The sequence below is a fragment of the Lithobates pipiens genome, unplaced genomic scaffold (assembly GCF_037356315.1).
Source record: "Lithobates pipiens isolate NorthernLeopardFrog02 unplaced genomic scaffold, aLitPip1_a1.2 Scaffold_35, whole genome shotgun sequence".
NCBI classification, from domain to species: domain Eukaryota; kingdom Metazoa; phylum Chordata; class Amphibia; order Anura; family Ranidae; genus Lithobates; species Lithobates pipiens.
Genome location: NW_027507811.1, coordinates 14,492,484 through 14,512,930, shown reverse-complemented (window position 1 = coordinate 14,512,930; position 20,447 = coordinate 14,492,484). Strand labels below are relative to the sequence as shown.

General features: G+C 44.2%; 1 protein-coding gene across 3 annotated transcripts; it reads right to left on the bottom strand.

Moving 5' to 3' along the window:
* Positions 1-9,634: 9,634 nt before the first annotated feature.
* On the bottom strand, positions 9,635-15,173 carry LOC143955818 (uncharacterized). 3 transcript variants are annotated; one of them, XM_077465939.1, is made up of 6 exons: positions 14,946-15,173; positions 13,900-14,019; positions 13,606-13,776; positions 13,180-13,517; positions 13,030-13,086; positions 9,635-11,477 (listed from the first exon to the last, which is right to left on the bottom strand). In XM_077465939.1, the coding sequence occupies exon 6, from the start codon at positions 11,443-11,445 to the stop codon at positions 10,459-10,461; it is 987 nt and encodes a 328-aa protein (XP_077322065.1). In that variant the 5' UTR covers positions 11,446-11,477; positions 13,030-13,086; positions 13,180-13,517; positions 13,606-13,776; positions 13,900-14,019; positions 14,946-15,173; the 3' UTR covers positions 9,635-10,458. The 3 variants fall into 3 exon arrangements, with proteins under 3 accessions (XP_077322065.1, XP_077322062.1, XP_077322064.1); XM_077465936.1 differs by having other exon boundaries at positions 12,945-13,086; positions 14,946-15,171; XM_077465938.1 differs by lacking the exons at positions 13,606-13,776; positions 13,900-14,019; positions 14,946-15,173 and having other exon boundaries at positions 12,945-13,086; positions 13,180-13,599.
* Positions 15,174-20,447: the final 5,274 nt, after the last annotated feature.

Here is a 20,447-nt window from a genome sequence, read left to right as displayed (position 1 = left end):
TTTCGAGGCTGACGTTTGGTAACTCGAACCTTCAGCTCCATCATCCCTTTGATGCGGTGAAGTTGTCCTGTCCCCTTAGAAGAAAAACACCCCCAAAGCATAATGTTTCCACCTCTATGTTTGAAGGTGGGGATGGTGTTCTTGGGGGTCATAGGCAGCATTTCTCTTCCTTCAAACACAGCGGGTTGAGTTGATGCCAAAGAGCTCAATTTTGGTCTCATCTGACCACAACACTTTCACCCAGTTCTCCTCTGAATCATTCAGATGTTCATTAGCAAACTTCAGATGGGCCTGTACATGTGCTTTCTTGAGCAGGGGTACCCTGCGGACGCTGCAGGATTTCTTTGTTTTCTTGGTGACTATGGTCCCAGCTGCCTTGAGATCATTGACAATAGGGATGAGCTTCGTGTTCGAGTCGAACGTACGTTCGACTCGAACATTGGCTGTTCGTGCGTTCGGCGAATTCCGAACGTTTTGGCCGTTCGCGTCAAAATTCGAGTGACGCGCGCGCGGACCACAATGCACTGCGTTGGCGCAGTGCATTGCTGCCCGATGATTGGCCAAGCATGCACTGTGACCCCGCATGCTTGGCCAATCGCAGCGCCGGCAGCGAGGAGAGCCATGATTGGCCACAGGCATCCTGCCTGTGGCCAATCATAGCTCAGGCTGTGTAGTGCACGCCCCACACTATATAAGGCCGCCTTTAAGGCGGCCTCCTGTAGTGTGTTACTTTGCATCTGAAGCAGTGGGTGTTCTGTGTACCTTCAACACAGTACACACCAATTGTTTTTGGCTGATTTCCTATCTTGCTGCTGTGTAGTGGTTGTTGTCTGTGCCCTGACCGCAGTATACACCACTATATTCACCTCACCTATATAGCTAGTGATCTAGCTTTAACCACTTAACAACTGCCCATTGCCGATTAACGGCTTCAGGGCGGTTGTTTAACTCAGAGAGGCCGTTAATTAACGGCCTCCCAGAATTCTGCTCTCGCGTGCCCCGAGGTGTGCGCACTCGAGAGCATCCGTGACCGCCGGGTCCACAGGACCCGGCGCATCACGGTAAACGGCCGCTCATAGCGGCCGTTTACCACGTGATTGCTCCGTCAAATGACGGAGTGATCACTTGGAAACAAACCGGCGTCATGTTATGACGCCTGTTCCTCCCTCCCCTTTCTGTACCGATCAGTACAGCGGAGGGGAAAGAGATCGGTGTCAGCAGCGATGTGGGCTGCATCTGCAGTGCCCACATCGCTGCTCACCGAATTTAACCCCTCAATTCCCTGCCAATACTCTGCAATACCAGTGCATACTCTGCAGTACCCTGCCATTACTCTGCAGTACCCCGCCATTACTCTGCAGTACCCCGCCATTACTCTGCAGTGCAGTACCCCACCATTACTCTGCAGTGCAGTACCCTGCCATTACTCTGCAGTACCCCGCCATTACTCTGCAGTGCAGTACCCCGCCATTGCTCTGCAGTGCAGTACCCCGCCATTACTCTGCAGTGCAGTACCCTGCCATTACTCTGCAGTACCCCGCCATTACTCTGCAGTGCAGTACCCCGCCATTACTCTGCAGTGCAGTACCCCGCCATTACTCTGCAGTGCAGTACCCTGCCATTACTCTGCAGTACCCCGCCATTACTCTGCAGTACCCCGCCATTACTCTGCAGTGCAGTACCCTGCCATTACTCTGCAGTGCAGTACCCTGCCATTACTCTGCAGTACCCCGCCATTACTCTGCAGTACCCCCCATTACTCTGCAGTAACCCCCATTACTCTGCAGTACCCCCAATACTCTGCAGTACCCGCCATTACTCTGCAGTACCCCCAATACTCTGCAGTACCCTGCTATTACTCTGTAGTACCCCGCCAATACCCCGCCAATACTCTGTAATACCCTGCCATAAATTGCCATACCCAGCCATACTCAGAGATACCCAGCCATACTCGGTGATACCCTGAAATACCCAGCCATAGACACCCCCCACCCCTCACCGCCCTCCGGTGCTTCTACCAACTCGCCAGTACGATCAAAGCCAGAATCTTTTTTTTATTTTTTCTTTCAGGCTTCCCAGCCTAGAGGTGAGATGTGGGGTCATATTGACCCCCCAGATTTCACTGTAAAGAGGACCTGTCACCCCATATTCCTATTACAAGGGATGTTTACATTTCTTGTAATAGGAATAAAAGTGATCAAAAATATATTTTTGGGAAAAAAAATGTCAAACTAAAATAAATAAAGTAAAATGAACAATAAAAAAATAAAATAAAAATTAAAGCGCCCATGTCCCCATGTGCTCGCATGTGCCACACATGTGAGGTATCGCCGAGAATGTTAGAGCGAGAGCAATAATTCTAGTCCTAGACCTCCTCTGCAACTCAAAACATGTAACCAGTAAAAAAATATTTAAAGTGTCGCCGATGGGGATTTTTTAAGTAGCGACGTTTGGCGCCATTCCACGGGCATGTGCAATTTTGAAGAGTGACATGTTTGATATCTATTTACTCAGCATAACTTCATCTTTCACTTTATGCAAACATTGGGCTAACAAGTGGTTAATAATAGAGCTTGCAGTCAGTAGTGTTAGGAGATAGTGCGTGCTGTCTGCGTGCTCTGTACCCAGTACATACCGCTATAATATAGGGCAGGCCCCTACTTTCAAACATCCAACTTACAAACATCTCCTACTTGCAAACGCAAGGAGACAGCAGCAAGTGAGATGAAAAAAGATGGACGACAAAACAAATTATACAGGGGTGATAACCCTTCCCTATGTTTTCCAAAAAGCTTAAAGATATTTTTTTTGACTGGAGCTACACTTTAAAAATGTACCGGTTGAAAATGACAAACAGATTCAACTTAACACAACAAACCTACACAGTCCCTGTCTTGTTTGCACCGCCTGTATACTGCTGTTCTGAGTATATAGGGCCTGGGGGCCACACGCATTTCCTTTTTTTAATATGGGTACGGGGTTCCCCTTAATATGTGTACAAGACCCAAATAGGCTGGTAATGGGCAGGGAGGGCTACCCATGCCATTTTTCTGAATGATTTTCAACCATATTGCAGGAACCAGATATAACATTAAAACCGCAAGCAGTTTTAAATGGTGTTATTTCCGTTTAATGTCATTTTGTGCAGGGACTGTTCTAAACACGGGAAACACGTGGCACTTCACAGGCATACTATAGACACCCCCCAGGCACCATATTTAAAGGAATATTTCACTTTTTTTTTTTCACTTTAATCGTCATTAAAATCAGTGCTCCCGCCAAAACGGTAGTTTTTAAAATCTTTTTTTGCAGTGACCCATGTCCCCTGAGGCAGGAGGCAGGTCGCCAAACCCTTTTTAGGACACTATCTTGCATATTAGCCGTTAAAATTAGCACTTTCCAATTCGAACGTTCGAGTCCCATAGACTTCAATGGGGTTCTAACGTTCGTACCGAACGCGGGGGTCGTTCGCAAGTTCTGGTGCGAACCGAACCGGGGGGTGTTCGGCTCATCCCTAATTGACAAGAGTCTCCCGTGTAGTTCTGGGCTGATTCCTCACCTACATCATGATCGTTGAAACTCCACGAGGTGAGATCTTGCATGGAGCCCCAGAATGATGGAAATTGACAGTTACTTTGTGTTTCTTCCATTTGCGAATAATCGCACCAACTGTTGTCACCCTTTTACCAAGCTGATTGGCGATGGTCTTGTAGCCTTGTGTAGGTCTACAATCTTGTCCCTGACATCCTTGGACAGCTCTTTGGTCTTGGTTATGGTGGAGAGATTGAAATCTGATTAATTGCTTCTGTGGACAGGTGTCTTTTATACAGGTAGCAAGCTGAGATTAAGAGCACTCCATTTAAGAGAGTGCTCCTAATCTCAGCTCCTTACATGTATAGAAAACACCTGGGAGCCAGAAATCTTGCTGTTTGATAGGGGATCAAATAATTATTTCACTCATTAAAATGCAAATCAATTTATAACTTTTTTGAAATGCGTTTTTCTGGATATTTTTGTTGTTATTCTGTCTCTTACTGTTAAAATAACCTACCATTAAAATTATATACTGATCATTTCTTTGTCAGTGGACAAAGTCATCAGGGGATCAAGTATGTTTTTCCCTTACTGTATGCTGTTGGTGGAGATGGAGCTGTGCAGCTGACCTTCCCAGGCAGAAGTCTTCACTCGTGGCATCACAGAGACAAACAGACTATGCCCTTGTACACACGGTCGGAGATTCCGACAACCAAATCCATCGGATTTTGTCCGACGGACCTTGTCCGAAACTGTTGCATACACGCGGTCGGACAAAGTAAGGCTAGTAGCCAATAGCTTTGATGTAGGAATTTGATCTGAGCATGCGTGGCACTTTGTCCGATCGGAATTCTCTACACATGATCGGAGTATGTCCGCTCGGAGCATTTTGTCGGAAAATATTTCTGGCAAGTTGGAAAATTTGGTCCGACGGATATTCCGACGGAAACAGTCTGATGCAGACCACACACAGTCGGAATATCCGACAAAACGCTCTGATCGGACACATTCCGTCCGAATCTCCGATTGTGTGTACAAGGGCTAAGAGACATACTCAATACTGGCTCAAAAGAAACAAACAGGCAAAAGGTCTTTAGGAAAGTACCCCAAAGCTCAATACGAGATAGACAGGTAGACAAACGAAAGAAGATCAGGGCTTACCAGACCAAGAATGGAAACCTGACAAGACAACATCCAGGCTAGGGGAGAAAACAGACAGACAAGAGCAAAGCTAGGAAAGCAAACAGACAAGAGAGGAACAAGTCTAGGAGAGCAAACAGACAAGAGAGGAACAAGTCTAGGAGAGCAAACAGACAAGATAAGACCATGGCAAGAAGACAAAACAGACAAGATAAGACCATGGCAAGAAGACAAAACAGACAAGAGCAAGGAAGAAGAGCAACATACTAGGCAAGACAAGGAGAACAAATGAGATAAGACCATGGCAAGAAGACAAAACAGACAATACAATAGCAAGCAGAGCAAACACACAAATTAAGAGGAAGACAAGGAGAAAAAACGAGATAAGACCATGGCAAGAAGACAAAACAGACAAGACAAGCAAGCAAGGAGAACAGACTGGACAAGAGAAAGGCTAGGAGAACAGACAAAATAAGACCATGGCAAGGAGAAAAAACAGAGAACACAAGAGCAACTGACGAGAGCAAACAGACAAGGCAAGAGGAAGAAAAGGAGAACAGATGAGATACGTCCATGGCAAAAAGACAAGACAAGCAAGGAGAGCACACCGACTAGACAAGGCATGGAGAGCAAACATACTAGACAAGAGCAAAGCTAGGAGAACAGACAAAATAGGACCATGGCAAAAAAGACCAGACAAGAGCAAGCAAGGAGAAAAAATAGACAAGAAGAGAGAAAAGAAAACAGACAAGACGAGAGCAAAGGTAGGATCAAGGCAATCAGAGCAGACAAAATAGGACCAAAGCAAGGAGAGCAGACTAGAGAAGAGCGAAGTTAGGAGAACAGACAAGAATAGACCATGGCAAGAAGACAAACCAGAAAAGACAAGAGCAAGCAAGGAGAGCAAACAGACATAACAAGAGGAAGACAATGAGAATAAGCAAGATAAAACAGACAAGAGCAAGCAAGGTGAGCAACGGACTAGACATCGCAAGGAGAGCAAACAGACTAAAACAAGAGCAAAGCTAGGAGAACAGACAAGAAAATACCATGACAAGAAGATAAAACAGACAGGACAATAGCCAGGCAAACGGATCTTGTCTTGCTCTTGTCTTGTCTGTTTTATCTTCTTGCCATGATATTTTCTTGATACCAGGATAGCAAATGAGACAAAACCAAGGCAATCAGAGCAAACAGACAAAATAGGACCATGACAAGAAGAGCTGACAAACAAGATAAGAGCAATACTAGGAGAGAAAACAGACTAGACAAAGCAATGCTGGAGGACAGACAAGATAAAACCAAGGTAATCAGAGTAAACCAATCGGGGCAGACCATTTCAAGAAGAGCAACCAGACTAGACAAGAGCAAAGCTAGGAGAGCAAATGAGACACGAGCAAGGCAGGAAAAGCAAACAGACAATTCAAGAGTAAGACTAAATACTTAGGCACCTGGAACAAGACAGGAGCTCTTCGTACAGAAGATGGTCAGGGATCAGAAAACAAAAGCGTTACGTAATTAGAACAAGTGTGGAAAAACACAACCAATGGAATGAGACAAGACAGGAGCAGACACTGAGTGATGATAAGGAAACCAACAGCAAGGGGAAAGCAAAGACGGGACTAATCACATAACACTGCATACTTTGCCACTGATGGGGATGTCCTCCATATCACTGATGAATATAATGACTTTTTGGAACCTATCAGTATAGCAATGAGGAGGAGAACCAAGATGGCGGTGATGGGAATATTCTATGTGGTATCTGTATCAGCTCTATGTATTCTTAGCCGACAGATGTGGAACTGGACCGTCTGGAATCTCTGTCTCATCAACACAACAATGGATGTCTCTCTATAAAATTAGCATGATGACCCACATATCACTGATGAAGATAATGTTTGAAATGATGGAGCCTATCACTGACCATGAGGAGGAGAATCAAAATTAGGGTGATGGTAATATCTTGATTCTCCTCCTCATGGTCAGTGATAGGCTCTATAATTTCAATCATTATCACTGACCATGAGGAGGAGAATCAAGATATTACCATCACCCCCATTTTGATTCTCCTCCTCATGGTCATTGATAGGCTCCATCATTTCAAACATTATCTTCATCTGCGCAATGGCGGTCATCATGCTTAGTTCATAAAGGGTCATCCATTAGTCTTTCAATAATGAGACAGAGTCTCTCGACTTCTGAGCATATGTGCAGCCACTACAAGAACCACATAAGATATCACCATCACCCCCATTTTATGTGGTGCTTGTAGTGTCTCCACATATGGTCAGAAATCGAGAGACTCTCTGTCTCATTATTAAAAAACGAATGGGTGACTCTTTATGAACTGAGCATAATGACCTCCATAGCGCTGATGAAGATAATGATTGAAATTATGGAGCCTATCACTGACCATGATGAGGAGAACCAAGATGGCGGTGATGGTAATATCTTATGTGGTGCTTGTAGAGGCTCAACGTATCCTCAGAAATTGATAGACTCTTTGTCTCAGTATTAAAACACTAAGGCCCCATTCACACCTGAGCGTTTTGTAGCTTGAAGCCTCAAGCTACAAAACACTGGAGGGGAAAAAATGTATTATTCTCTATGGAGAAGGTTTACATTTCCACTCCAAAACGCCTGAAGCTAGAAGCTCCAAAAAGCCTGAAGCTCAGACAACGTCTGTAACTTCTTTTTAGGCAGATTTCAGGCGTTTTTCTTCTTTTTACATTGGTGATGATTTGACCTGTACAAAATCGCATACAAAAACGCGCGCTGACCATGAGGAGGAGAATCAAAATGGGGGCGATGGTAATATCTTATGTGGTACATGTAGTGGCTCCACTTATCCTCAGAAATTGAGAGACTCTCTGTCTCAGTATTAAAAGACCAATGGATGACCCTTTATGAACTGAGCATGATGACCTCCATAGTGCTGATTAGGGGTGCAACGGATCAAAAAACTCACGGATCGGATCGTTCCTCGGATCGGAGTCACGGATCGGATCATTTTTCGGATCAGCAAATAATAATTTAATTTGCAAAAACCTGTGAAAATTCCACCACCATATAGTCCCCACAGTAATATCCACAATCTCCCCCACTGTAATATTGGCTGAGTATGGCTGGGTACGGCTGAGTATGGCTGGGTATGGCTGAGTATTGCAGAGCATGGCTGGGTATCGCAGAGTATGGCAGGGTTTCGCTAGAGTATTGGCAGGGTATCGCTGAGTATTGGCAGGCAGGGTATCGCTGAGTATTGGCAGGCAGGGTATCGCTGAGTATTGGCAGGCAGGGTATCGCTGAGTATTGCTGAGTATTGGCAGGGTATCGATGAGTATTGGCAGGCAGGGTATTGCAGAGTATCGCAGAGTATTGGCAGGGTATCGTAGAGTATTGGCAGGGTATCGCAGAGTATTGGCAGGGTATCGCAGAGTATTGGTATTGGCAGGGTATCGCAGAGTATTGGCAGGGTATCGCAGAGTATTGGCAGGGTATCGCAGAGTATTGGCAGGCAGGGTATCGCAGAGTATTGGCAGGGTATCGCAGAGTATTGGTATTGGCAGGGTATCGCTAGAGTATTGGCAGGGTATCGCAGAGTATGGCAGGGTTTCGCTAGAGTATTGGCAGGGTATCGCAGAGTATTGGCTGGCAGAGTATTGGCAGGCAGGGTATCGCAGAGTATTGGTATTGGCAGGGTATCGCTAGAGTATTGGCAGGGTATCGCAGAGTATGGCAGGGTTTCGCTAGAGTATTGGCAGGGTATCGCAGAGTATTGGCTGGCAGAGTATTGGCAGGCAGGGTATCGCAGAGTATTGGCAGGGTATCGCAGAGTATTGGTATTGGCAGGGTATCGCTAGAGTATTGGCAGGGTATCGCAGAGTATGGCAGGGTTTCGCTAGAGTATTGGCAGGGTATCACAAAGTATTGGCTGGCAGAGTATTGGCAGGCAGGGTATCGCTGAGTATTGGCAGGGTATCGATGAGTATTGCAGAGTATTGGCAGGCAGGGTATTGCAGAGTATCGCAGAGTATTGGCAGGGTATCGCAGAGTATTGGCAGGGTATCGCAGAGTATTGGTATTGGCAGGGTATCGCAGAGTATTGGCAGGGTATCGCAGAGTATTGGCAGGGTATCGCAGAGTATTGGCAGGCAGGGTATCGCAGAGTATTGGCAGGGTATCGCAGAGTATTGGTATTGGCAGGGTATCGCTAGAGTATTGGCAGGGTATCGCAGAGTATTGGCTGGCAGAGTATTGGCAGGCATGGTATCGCTGAGTATTGGCAGGCAGGGTATCGCTGAGTATTGGCAGGGTATCGATGAGTATTGCAGAGTATTGGCAGGCAGGGTATTGCAGAGTATCGCAGAGTATTGGCAGGGTATCGCAGGGTATCGCAGAGTATTGGTATTGACAGGGTATCGCAGAGTATTGGCAGGGTATCGCAGAGTATTGGCAGGCAGGGTATCGCAGAGTATTGGCAGGGTATCGCAGAGTATTGGTATTGGCAGGGTATCGCAGAGTATTGGCAGGCAGGGTATCGCAGAGTATTGGCCGGGTATCGCAGAGTATTGGTATTGGCAGGGTATCGCGGAGTATTGGCAGGCAGGGTATTGCTGAGTATTGCTAGAGTATTGGCAGGGTATTGCTAGAGTATTGGCAGGGTATTGCTGGGTGCTGGTGCTAGTGCTGATGAAGATAATGATTGAAATTATGGAGCCTATCACTGACCATGATGAGAAGAACCAAGATGGCAGTGATGAGAATATTCTATGTAGTATCTATAGCGCCTCTATGTATTCTTAGAACATTAGCTGACACAGGTGTTGAACTGGACCTTCTGCAATATCTGTCTCATCAACACAACACCAATGGACGTCTCTCTATGAACAGAAAACATTCCAATCTCCGATCACCTGAGAATTATAGCCATTAGTAAACAACAAGACTCGGGACAGGATAGGGTATAAAAGCTTTCTTGTTTATTTTAGAAAATCAGGATAAGAGATGATCACATCATAAAATGATGACATCACACCCTGAAAAATATAGTACGATCACCACACTCCCAATACGCCTATTTGTCCTCCTGCCCAGCAGAATCAGGCATGTGGGGTACATGCATTCCCTGGTGTATTACAAGGGGGCTTCCACTCTCTCTTCTGAATTTATATTCTATAATATGGAGAATGCAAAGGAATTGAGGACATCACATTGGAATGAGGACATCCAAATGGAATAAGGACATCCCGCTGGAATGAGGACAGCCCGCTGGAATGAGGACAGCCCGCTGGAATGAGGACAGCCCGCTGGAATGAGGACAGCCCACTGGAATGAGGACAGCCCACTGGAATGAGGACAGCCCGCTGGAATGAGGACAGCCCGCTGGAATGAGGACAGCCCGCTGGAATGAGGACATCCCGCTGGAATGAGGACATCCCGCTGGAATGAGGACATCCCGCTGGAATGAGGACAGCCCGCTGGAATGAGGACATCCCATTGGAATGAGGACAGCCCACTGGAATGAGGACATCCCATTGGAATGAGGACAGCCCACTGGAATGAGGACAGCCCACTGTTGGTAGAATGAAAGCCAGGAACTGTAGAAGGCAGATTTCTCCATTTGGGTCTCCAAGAAATAGAAGCCACCAGATGTCTCATGTCTTCAGGCTCCATCTATAGCAGAAATGTCATCTTTTCCGGGACGTTTACCTCTATAAACTGGTTTTCTGATACACCTGTTCAGTAGACTAAACCGTTTCACCCGTACGTTTGTCAACAGCTTCAGCGGGTGTGCGTACTCTGATGTATCATTAGATTTCCTTTATATTTAAAACATTTGCCGCACTCTGAACATGAGAGACTTTCTTTCTGATTGTGGGTTTCCTGGTGTTTCAGGAGGTTTCTTTTCTCAGTGAAACATTTCCCGCACTCTGGACACGAATAAGGATGCTCGCCTGTGTGCAGTCTCTGGTGTATAAGAAGTCTTCTTTTCTCAGCAAAACCTTTCCCGCACTCGGGACACGAATGAGGGCGCTCGCCCGTGTGAAGTCTCTGGTGTATAACAAGTTTTCCTTTCTCGGCGAAACATTTCCCGCACTCGGGACACGAATAAGGGCGCTCGCCCGTGTGACGTCTCTGGTGTATAACAAGTTTTCCCTTCTCGATGAAACATTTTCCGCACTCTGAACACAAGAAGGGACGCTCACCCGTGTGAATTTTCTGGTGTCTGACAAGGTCAGCTTTGTGAGTGAAGCTTTTTCCGCACTCTGTACAAGTGTAAGGACGCTCACCGGTGTGAATTTTTTGGTGTTGAAGAAGTGTGCATTTTAAAATAAAACATTTCCCGCACACTGAACATGGATAGGGACGCTCACCCGTGTGAGTTTTCTTGTGTCTAGCAAGTTTGCTTTTCAGAATGAAACCTTTCCCGCACACTGCACAGGAGTAAAGATGGCCACCCATCTGATTATTCATGTTAAAAGGGTCTCCTTGCCGAGTGGAACACTTCTCGTACTCTGAGAATGAAAAAGGACCATCGCCTGAGTGAATGTTTGTATGGAGTAAATAAGATTCCTCGGGATTAGATGTATCTGCTGATTTCTCCACACTCTGAGAAATAATCTGTGATTCATCAGAAGATTTCTCGGGATTAAAGGGATCCATGGAGATCTGTAAATGGTAAGGTAGGTGCTGTATATTTCCATTAATTACTTCTAGAGAATATCGTGTGATGCCATTATCTTCTACTTTATAATCCGGAGATAACATTAAGGGACTTCTATCCCGAGCACAATTTCCCCCTGTTGGAAAACAAATTTTAAATAAATGTTATAAATATTCTTCATATTTTGTATTCCGCAACCATATACAGTATGTTGGTACAGACCTCCAGCATGGGATTTGGTGAAATCATGATAGCAGAGAGTGAAGATGGACCTTTCATATGGTGTACAGTATTTCCTCCTCATTTGTTGGGAACATGACGTTATATTGAGGAATGGAGATGGACCTTTCATATGGTGTACAGTATCTCCTCCTCATTTGTTGGGAACATGACGTTATATTGAGGAATGGAGATGGACCTTTCATATGGTGTACAGTATCTCCTCCTCATTTGTTGGGAACATGACGTTATATTGAGGAATGGAGATGGACCTTTCATATGGTGTATGGTATCTCCTCCTCATTTGTTGGGAACATGACGTTATATTGGGGAATGGAGATGGACCTTTCACATGGTGTATGGTATCTCCTCCTCATTTGTTGGGAACATGACGTTATATTGGGGAATGGAGATGGACCTTTCATATGGTGTACAGTATCTCCTCCTCATTTGTTGGGAACATGACGTTATATTGAGGGATGGAGATGGACCTTTCACATGGTGTATGGTATCTCCTCCTCATTTGTTGGGAACATGACGTTATATTGGGGAATGGAGATGGACCTTTCATATGGTGTACAGTATCTCCTCCTCATTTGTTGGGAACATGACGTTATATTGAGGAATGGAGATGGACCTTTCATATGGTGTACAGTATCTCCTCCTCATTTGTTGGGAACATGACGTTATATTGGGGACTGGAGATGGACCTTTCATATGGTGTACAGTATCTCCTCCTCATTTGTTGGGAACATGACGTTATATTGAGGAATGGAGATGGACCTTTCATATGATGTACAGTATCTCCTCCTCATTTGTTGGGAACACGACGTTATATTGAGGGATGGAGATGGACCTTTCACATGGTGTACAGTATCTCCTCCTCATTTGTTGGAAACATGACGTTATATTGAGGAATGGAGATGGACCTTTCATATGGAGTACAGTATCTCCTCCTCATTTGTTGGGAACATGACGTTATATTGAGGAATGGAGATGGACCTTTCATATGATGTACAGTATCTCCTCCTCATTTGTTGGGAACACGACGTTATATTGAGGGATGGAGATGGACCTTTCACATGGTGTACAGTATCTCCTCCTCATTTGTTGGAAACATGACGTTATATTGAGGAATGGAGATGGACCTTTCATATGGAGTACAGTATCTCCTCCTCATTTGTTGGGAACATGACGTTATATTGAGGAATGGAGATGGACCTTTCATATGGTGTACAGTATCTCCTCCTCATTTGTTGGGAACATGACATTATATTGCGGAATGGAGATGTCACTGTCTTTCAGCTATAGTACGGGCCGGAAGAGCCTAATCATGTATCAACACAAATTTGAAATGTCTCTACATTTAGCGTTTATTACTTACTTGTGTCCATATGTAGAGAAAATTCCTCCCGTTTACTTTTCATAATCATCTCCCCCTCCTCCATAGACTGCTGATCTCCACTCACCAACCTCTCTTCTTCTTCCTCTTTAACCTCAACTTTGATGTCTTTCATTTCTTCACCCTAATCCCCAAAGATGATAGAACAAGAAGATAGAAGAACTTCCTCTCATAAATTGGAATTATTTTTGAGTTCTAGTTACTCAGTCCCACCTACCTGATGATGGTGAGGGATGGTGTGATCTTCCTGTGTGGAATCCCGGGAATACAGAGGACGGGGACATCTCTCTGGTGGGTTCCCATTACTGGATCCATCTGTAGGAAACACACACACTGACTGAATACATTGTTTCTATGTGTTTATCAGATGATGGGGGATCTAGGTGGAGCCTTCGTACTGCTCTCTCCTTTACAATAAAGTCTCCTCTTACCCGGTGATGTGAGGGGCGGCTGATTGTCCATCATGACGTCCTTGTAGAGATCCTTGTGTCCTTCTAAATACTCCCACTCCTCCATGGAGAAATAGACAGTGACATCCTGACACCTTATAGGAACCTGACACACACAATGATACAGTCACCATCCAGACACATCCCTTGTCTGTTACTGGATAATGTCCCAGAATTCCCAGAATCCTCCTCACCTCTCCTGTCAGCAGCTCCATCATCTTCTTAGTGACTTCGAGAATCTTCTTGGCACTAGTTACCTCTGTTGTCAGACAGTGAGGTGGAGGCACTGTGATGGGCGATGTCCCATGAAGACGGGTTTTGGGTGTTAATGGTTTACCAGATAGTTTATTCACAATTTCATAATCCTGTGTAAAGGGAGAAAGAAAATGTATCAATATAGACTTCCCAGAAACCTCCTCACCTCTCTAGTCAATTATGTATTTTAATTAGAAGTGTGATGTCATGTGACCTCCCAGAATCCTCCTCACCTCTCCGGTCAGCAGGTAGATGATCTTCAGGGTGAGATTTAATACTCTCTCAGTCATGTGACTTTGGTCTTTATCCATCCTTGCTAAAGTGGTCATGTGATCTTTTCAGCACCCTGCTTTCTGTAGATGGATAGTAAACTGAGAATTATCTGGACTATACTGGGGTGAAAAATGTCTGCACAGAGTTCCTCCATAGTTCCCATATCTCAGAATTTTTATTTGATATAAATGTGTATCAATACAACTGTGAAAAAAAGAGATTCCAACTAATACGCAACCCTAGACCAAATCAGAGTCCATTATCTCACAGTATTTAGAGCCAACCACCCCGAGACAGCTTTATGGAAGATGGCTAAATGGTTCTATATTTAGGATGTATCCGGTCTATAAACCAGAGGCTCTGGATGGACAGTTGGATAAATGGTTCTATATTTAGGATGTATCTGGACTATAAACCAGAGGCTCTGGATGGACAGTTGGATAAACGGCTCTATATTTAGAATGTATCCGGTCTATAAACCAGAGGCTCTGGATGGACAGTTGGATAAATGGTTCTATATTTAGGATGTATCTGGTCTATAAACCAGAGGCGCTGGATGGACAGTTGGATAAATGGTTCTATATTTAGGATGTATCTGGACTATAAACCAGAGGCTCTGGATGGACAGTTGGATAAATGGTTCTATATTTAGGATGTATCCGGTCTATAAACCAGAGGCTCTGGATGGACAGTTGGATAAATGGTTCTATATTTGGGATGTATCCGGTCTATAAACCAGAGGCTCTGGATGGACAGTTGGATAAATGGTTCTACATATAAGATGTATCCGGTCTATAAACCAGAGGCTCTGGATGGACAGTTGGATAAATGGTTCTATATTTAGGATGTATCTGGACACATATTATAAAATAACTCCAATATACAGGATGTGATATGTCTGTAGTAGTGGATGTTGGAGATAAAAGACCTCGCAGTGACTATGGAGGAAGAGGACGGAAATGACGGGGGGGTTACTGGGTGTAAATATAAAATAATATCTTATTACCTCCTCTGTTGCCAGTTCCAGCAATGTCTCCTCTCTACTTCCTCCCATATAACCTCTCACCCAAAACTTCCTGTTTGTTTGCGACATCACTTCCTGTGTATGTATTATCGACTTCCTGTCTTTGCCATCCATCACTTCCTGTGTTCCATTGAGTAAGTAGAGCTCTCCTCCATGTGGCGAATATAAAACCTGCAGCTTAGGTTGTTTTTCAGGACTAGGACAGCTGCTTCGGGGGTGTGAAGTTGTCTATAAAACACCCAAGTTAAAATCCAAAGAGAAAATATAATGAAAATGATTTTATGTGTAAAAATTCACCCATTAGTAAAAAATGTACCTGTTGCGTACTACTACGTGTCTGGTATGTCCCGTCCTTCTGCTTCTCTGTTTTTATTCATTTTGTTTGTTAATTTTTTTATTGTTGCATTACAAATAAAAATAAAATAAAATGCACAAAAATGAGAAAACGGTCTTCATTGCATTTGAAAATTAACTTTGCAAGGCTTTGCACTAGAATCGTAATTTTAGCGTCATTTTTAAAGAGACTAATTACCGGCTTCCCGTCTTTAAGGTCTACCCTCGGGAAGAAGCGGAGATGCCAAGGTCATAGATGCAGCTTTTCAGCCAGTGATGGGTTTTCTTGTAGAAGTGATCCAAGCAGCTCTACAGCCAACTGATCACTTCTACAGGGCATGGAAGGCAAGTCGTCTGCCTGACACCCCCCGCCCTGTTTGGGTTTGCTGTTTACAAATCATTACCGGCTTGTAAAACATCTGATCACACCGGGTCCCTTACTTTTTTTTAGCATCAACATGTTTCTACTTGGTCAGCTATTTGAATCAAAATTTAGTACAAAAGCTTCTGTTTTTGGAACATACATTTGATTTTCTAATCGTTAGTGAAGTCTAAGTGATGGTCGTTTTCGATGATGAGAAAATTCTTAGGAGAAGGACTTCCCAGAATCCTCCTCACCTCTCCGGTCAGGTCTGTGTTTTATTAATAGAGATAAGAGTGATGTCATGTGACTTCCCAGAATCCTCCTCACCTCTCCGGTCAGGTCTGTGTTTCATTAATAGAGATAAGAGTGATGTCATGTGACTTCCCAGAATCCTCCTCACCTCTCCGGTCAGGTCTGTGTTTTTATTAATAGAGATAAGAGTGATGTCATGTGACTTTCCAGAATCCTCCTCAACTCTCCGGTCAGGTCTGTGTTTTATTAATAGAGATAAGAGTGATGTCATGTGACCTCCCAGAATCCTCCTCACCTCTCCGGTCAGGTCTGTGTTTTATTAATAGAGATAAGAGTGATGTCATATGACCTCCCAGAATCCTCCTCACCTCTCCGGTCAGGTCTGTGTTTTATTAATAGAGATAAGAGTGATGTCATGTGACTTTCCAGAATCCTCCTCACCTCTCCGGTCAGGTCTGTGTTTTATTAATAGAGATAAGAGTGATGTCATGTGATCTCCCAGAATCCTCCTCACCTCTCCGGTCAGGTCTGTGTTTTATTAATAGAGATAAGAGTGATGTCATGTGACCTCCCAGAATCCTCCTCACCTCTCCGGTCAGGTCTGTGTTTTATTAATAGAGATAAGAGTGATGTCATGTGACCTCCCAGAATCCTCCTCACCTCTCCGGTCAGGTCTGTGTTTTATTAATAGAGATAAGAGTGATGTCATGTGACCTCCCAGAAGCCTCCTCACCTCTCTTGTCAGAAGGTAGATGATCTCCAGGCTGGAGATTCCAGATGGTAGCCATGAGTCTCATTAGTGCATAAGCTACAAGCAGCACCAGAGCCAGCTGGAAGCACAGCAAACTGCTCTCTCTGTTGGCTAGACTCAGACATGTTGCAGTCACACGGCCTTAAAGCAGCATAACTAAAAGGTACAAGACAAGGCCTCAGGTACTCACAAAACCCAACCATTTTAAAGCAGATGACGGGTCAGATGGCCAGAGATACAAAGTCACTATATAGCCGGTCAGTTCTTGTTTCCGTGGACTTTGATGTGCTGACCTCTCCCGAATCCTCCCACCACCCAAGTGCACAGCAGGCCGAAATAGAAGCCTGGATAGTCACGTGACTTTTTTTTTCTTTCTCCCAAATTTTGAAGTAAAAATGCTCAGATAAATGTTGAAATACAGATACAGACTGGAGTTCAGCATATCTTTTTTTTATTTTGTTTCCTTAATTTACTACAGTTACTTGTATATCACTGACAGTTTACACAGCGCTTTACATATTATACATTCATATCATTCCCTGCCAAGAAGGAGCTTACAATCTATCGCTAACAAAACCACTGAGCCATTGCGGTGCCCCAGAGTGTTGGCTGAAGGCAACAGAAATATGGAGGAGCCCAATGTCCTTCAGCCCAGGAGTGGTGTTATTGATAGGGTTTCCATTATCCGGGAGAACTCGTAGACAGCCTAGTTTTGAATTGTCGTATAACTAAAATGAACAATCACAGCAACAATGACGGGACAGACCACATGACACTGACATACTCTGTATCCCCCCCCCCCCATCAAGCTTGATGGGGATGACCTTCATATCACTGATGAAATTGGGTGCCTGGGGTCACCTCAGAAGTGCCCCTGGAAAAAGGGAGAAAAGTTTGGACTATCTCAGTACCTCAAGGACGTAGACAAGGATAAGTATAGTTTTATATAAAAGAAATGTAATAATATATAGAATATAAAAACATTGTGGGAGAAAACCACATTGACAAAATACTTAGATACAGTTGATAATTACAGCCTTTTAATCTGCTTCAAACAATTATACAAAAAAATGAAATGAAGGTGACCCCCAGTGTTGAAGTGGGGTGTTGAATATGATGCGTCTTGACGATTATCCTTAACTATTTTCGCCGGAAAATTGTTGCTTCTTCAGAAGGATGAAGATAATGATTGACATTTTGGAGCCAATCATTGACCATGAGGAAGAGAACCAAGATGGCGATGATGGGAATATCATATATGGTATTTGGAGTGGCAATGATTGAAATTTGCAGCCTATCGCTGGCCATGAGGAGGAGAACGAAGACGGCAAGGCTGGGAATATCTTGTATTTGTAGTGGTTTCTGTATTCTTAGCCCTTGTACACACGGTCGGAGATTCCGACAACCAAATCCATCGGATTTTGTTTGACGGATTTTGTCCGAAACTGTTGTATACACACGGTCGGACAAAGATGTCGGAAAATCCGACGTGATTACGTTATTTCGTTACGACGGGACTACGTTCGCACTAGTAGCCAATATCTTTGGTGTAGGAATTTGATCTGAGCATGCGTGGCACTTTGTCCGATCGGAATTCTCTACACATGATCGGAGTATGTCCGATCGGAGCATTTTGTCAGAAAATTTTACCAACAAGTTGGAAAACTTGGTCCGTCGGATACTCCGATGGAAACAGTCCGATGTAGACCACACACAGTCGGAATATCCGACAAAACGGTCCTTTCGGACACATTCCATCGGAATCTCCGACCGTGTGTACAAGGGCTAAGAGTTAGTGAGATTCTCGTCTCAGTATTAAAAAAAATCAATGAATGACACTCTATGAGCTGGGCATGATGACCTCCATATCACTGATGAAGAAAACAATTGAAAGTATGGATCCAATCACTGACAAAGGGGAAAACAAAGATGACGGGGATGAGAATAGCTAATGTAATGCTTGTAGTGGTTCCATGTATTCATTGAATTAGTGAGACTTTCTGTCTCAATATTAAAACACTAATGGATGACCCTGTATGAGCTGAGCATGATCACCTCCCCATCACTGACAAAGCTAATGATCGACATTTTGAAGCCTATCGCTGACCATGAGGAGGAGATCCAAGATGGCAGTGATGGGAATATCCTTTGTGGTATTTGTAGTAGCTCCATGTATCCTCAAAAACCGTGAGACTCTCTGTTTCAGTATCAAAACACTAATGGATGACCCTCTATGAATGAGCTGAGCGTGATGATCTCCATATCACTGATGGAGATAATTTTTGAAATTATGGATCCTATCATTGACCATGAGGAGGAGAACCAAGATGCCAACAATCGGAAATGTTGTGTTTGTAGTTGTTTCACATATTCTTAGAATTACTGAGACTCTCGTCTCAGTATTAAAACATCAATGGATGAACCTCTATGAGCTGAGAATGATGACCTCCATATCACTGATGAAGATAATGTTTGAATGATGGATCTTATCACTTGCCAAGGGGAGAATCAAGATGGTAGTGATGGGAATATCCTATGTGGTATTTGTAGTGGCTCCATGTATCCTCAGAATTAGTGAGACTCTCTGTGTCAGTATTAAAACACTAATGGATGACCTACCTCTACGACAATGGCCTCCATATCGCTGATGAAGATAATGATTGAAATTATGCATCCTATCATCAACCATGAGGAGGAGAATCAGGATGGCAACAATAGAAATATCTTGCGTTTGTAGTGGTTTCATGTATTCTTAGAATTAGTGAGACTCTCGCCTCAGTATTAAAACATCACTGGATGACCCTCTATGAGCTGAGCATGATTACCTCTATATCGCTAATGAAGATATGATTGAAAAAATTATGGATCCTATCACTGACCAAGGGAAGAACCAAGATGGAAGCAATTGGAATATCCTATGTGGTGCTTGTAGTGGTTCCATGTATTCATAGAATTAGTTATGCCGCGTACACACGGGCGGACTGTATGGCGTACTTAGTCCGTCGTACAATCCGACGGACAGTCCGTCATACTTTCGACTGAACGGACTTGACCACACACGGATACCCAAACAGTCCGTCGAAAGCTTGCGCGATGACGTGTACAGCACGTACGACGGGACTAGAAATAGGAAGTCCAATACACAGCAAAGCACCCTTCCGCCGTGTAAATCCTTTCTGGGCATGCGCCATTCTTAGTCCGTCGAACTAGCCTACTGACGAGCGGATTGTCCGCTGAAACCAAAGTACGACGGACAGAATTTCGAAAAATCCGAAATATTTAGTACGCCAGACTGCACGCTGAAAAAGTCCGCTGAAGCCCACACACGAGCGGACTGTCCGCTGAAATGTGTTTAGACGGACTAAGTACGCCATACAGTCCGCCCGTGTGTACGCGGCATTAGACTCTTTGTCTCAGTATTAAAACACCAATGGATGACCCGCTATGAACTGAGCATGATGGCCTCCATAATGCTGATGAAGATAATAATTGAAGTTTTGGAGCCTATCGCTGACCATGAGGAGAACCAAGATGGCACTGATGGGAATATCCTATATGGTATTTGTAGTAGCTCCATGTATCCTCAGAAATCGAGAGCATTTCTGTCTCAATATTAAAACACGAATGGATGACCCTCTATGAGCTAAGCATGATGGCTTCCATATCACTGATGAAGGTAATGATTGAAATGATGTTTCCTCTCATTGACCATGAGGAGGAGGACCAAGATGGTGGTGATGGGAATTTTCTTTTGTGGTATTTGTAGTGGTTCAACCTATCCTCA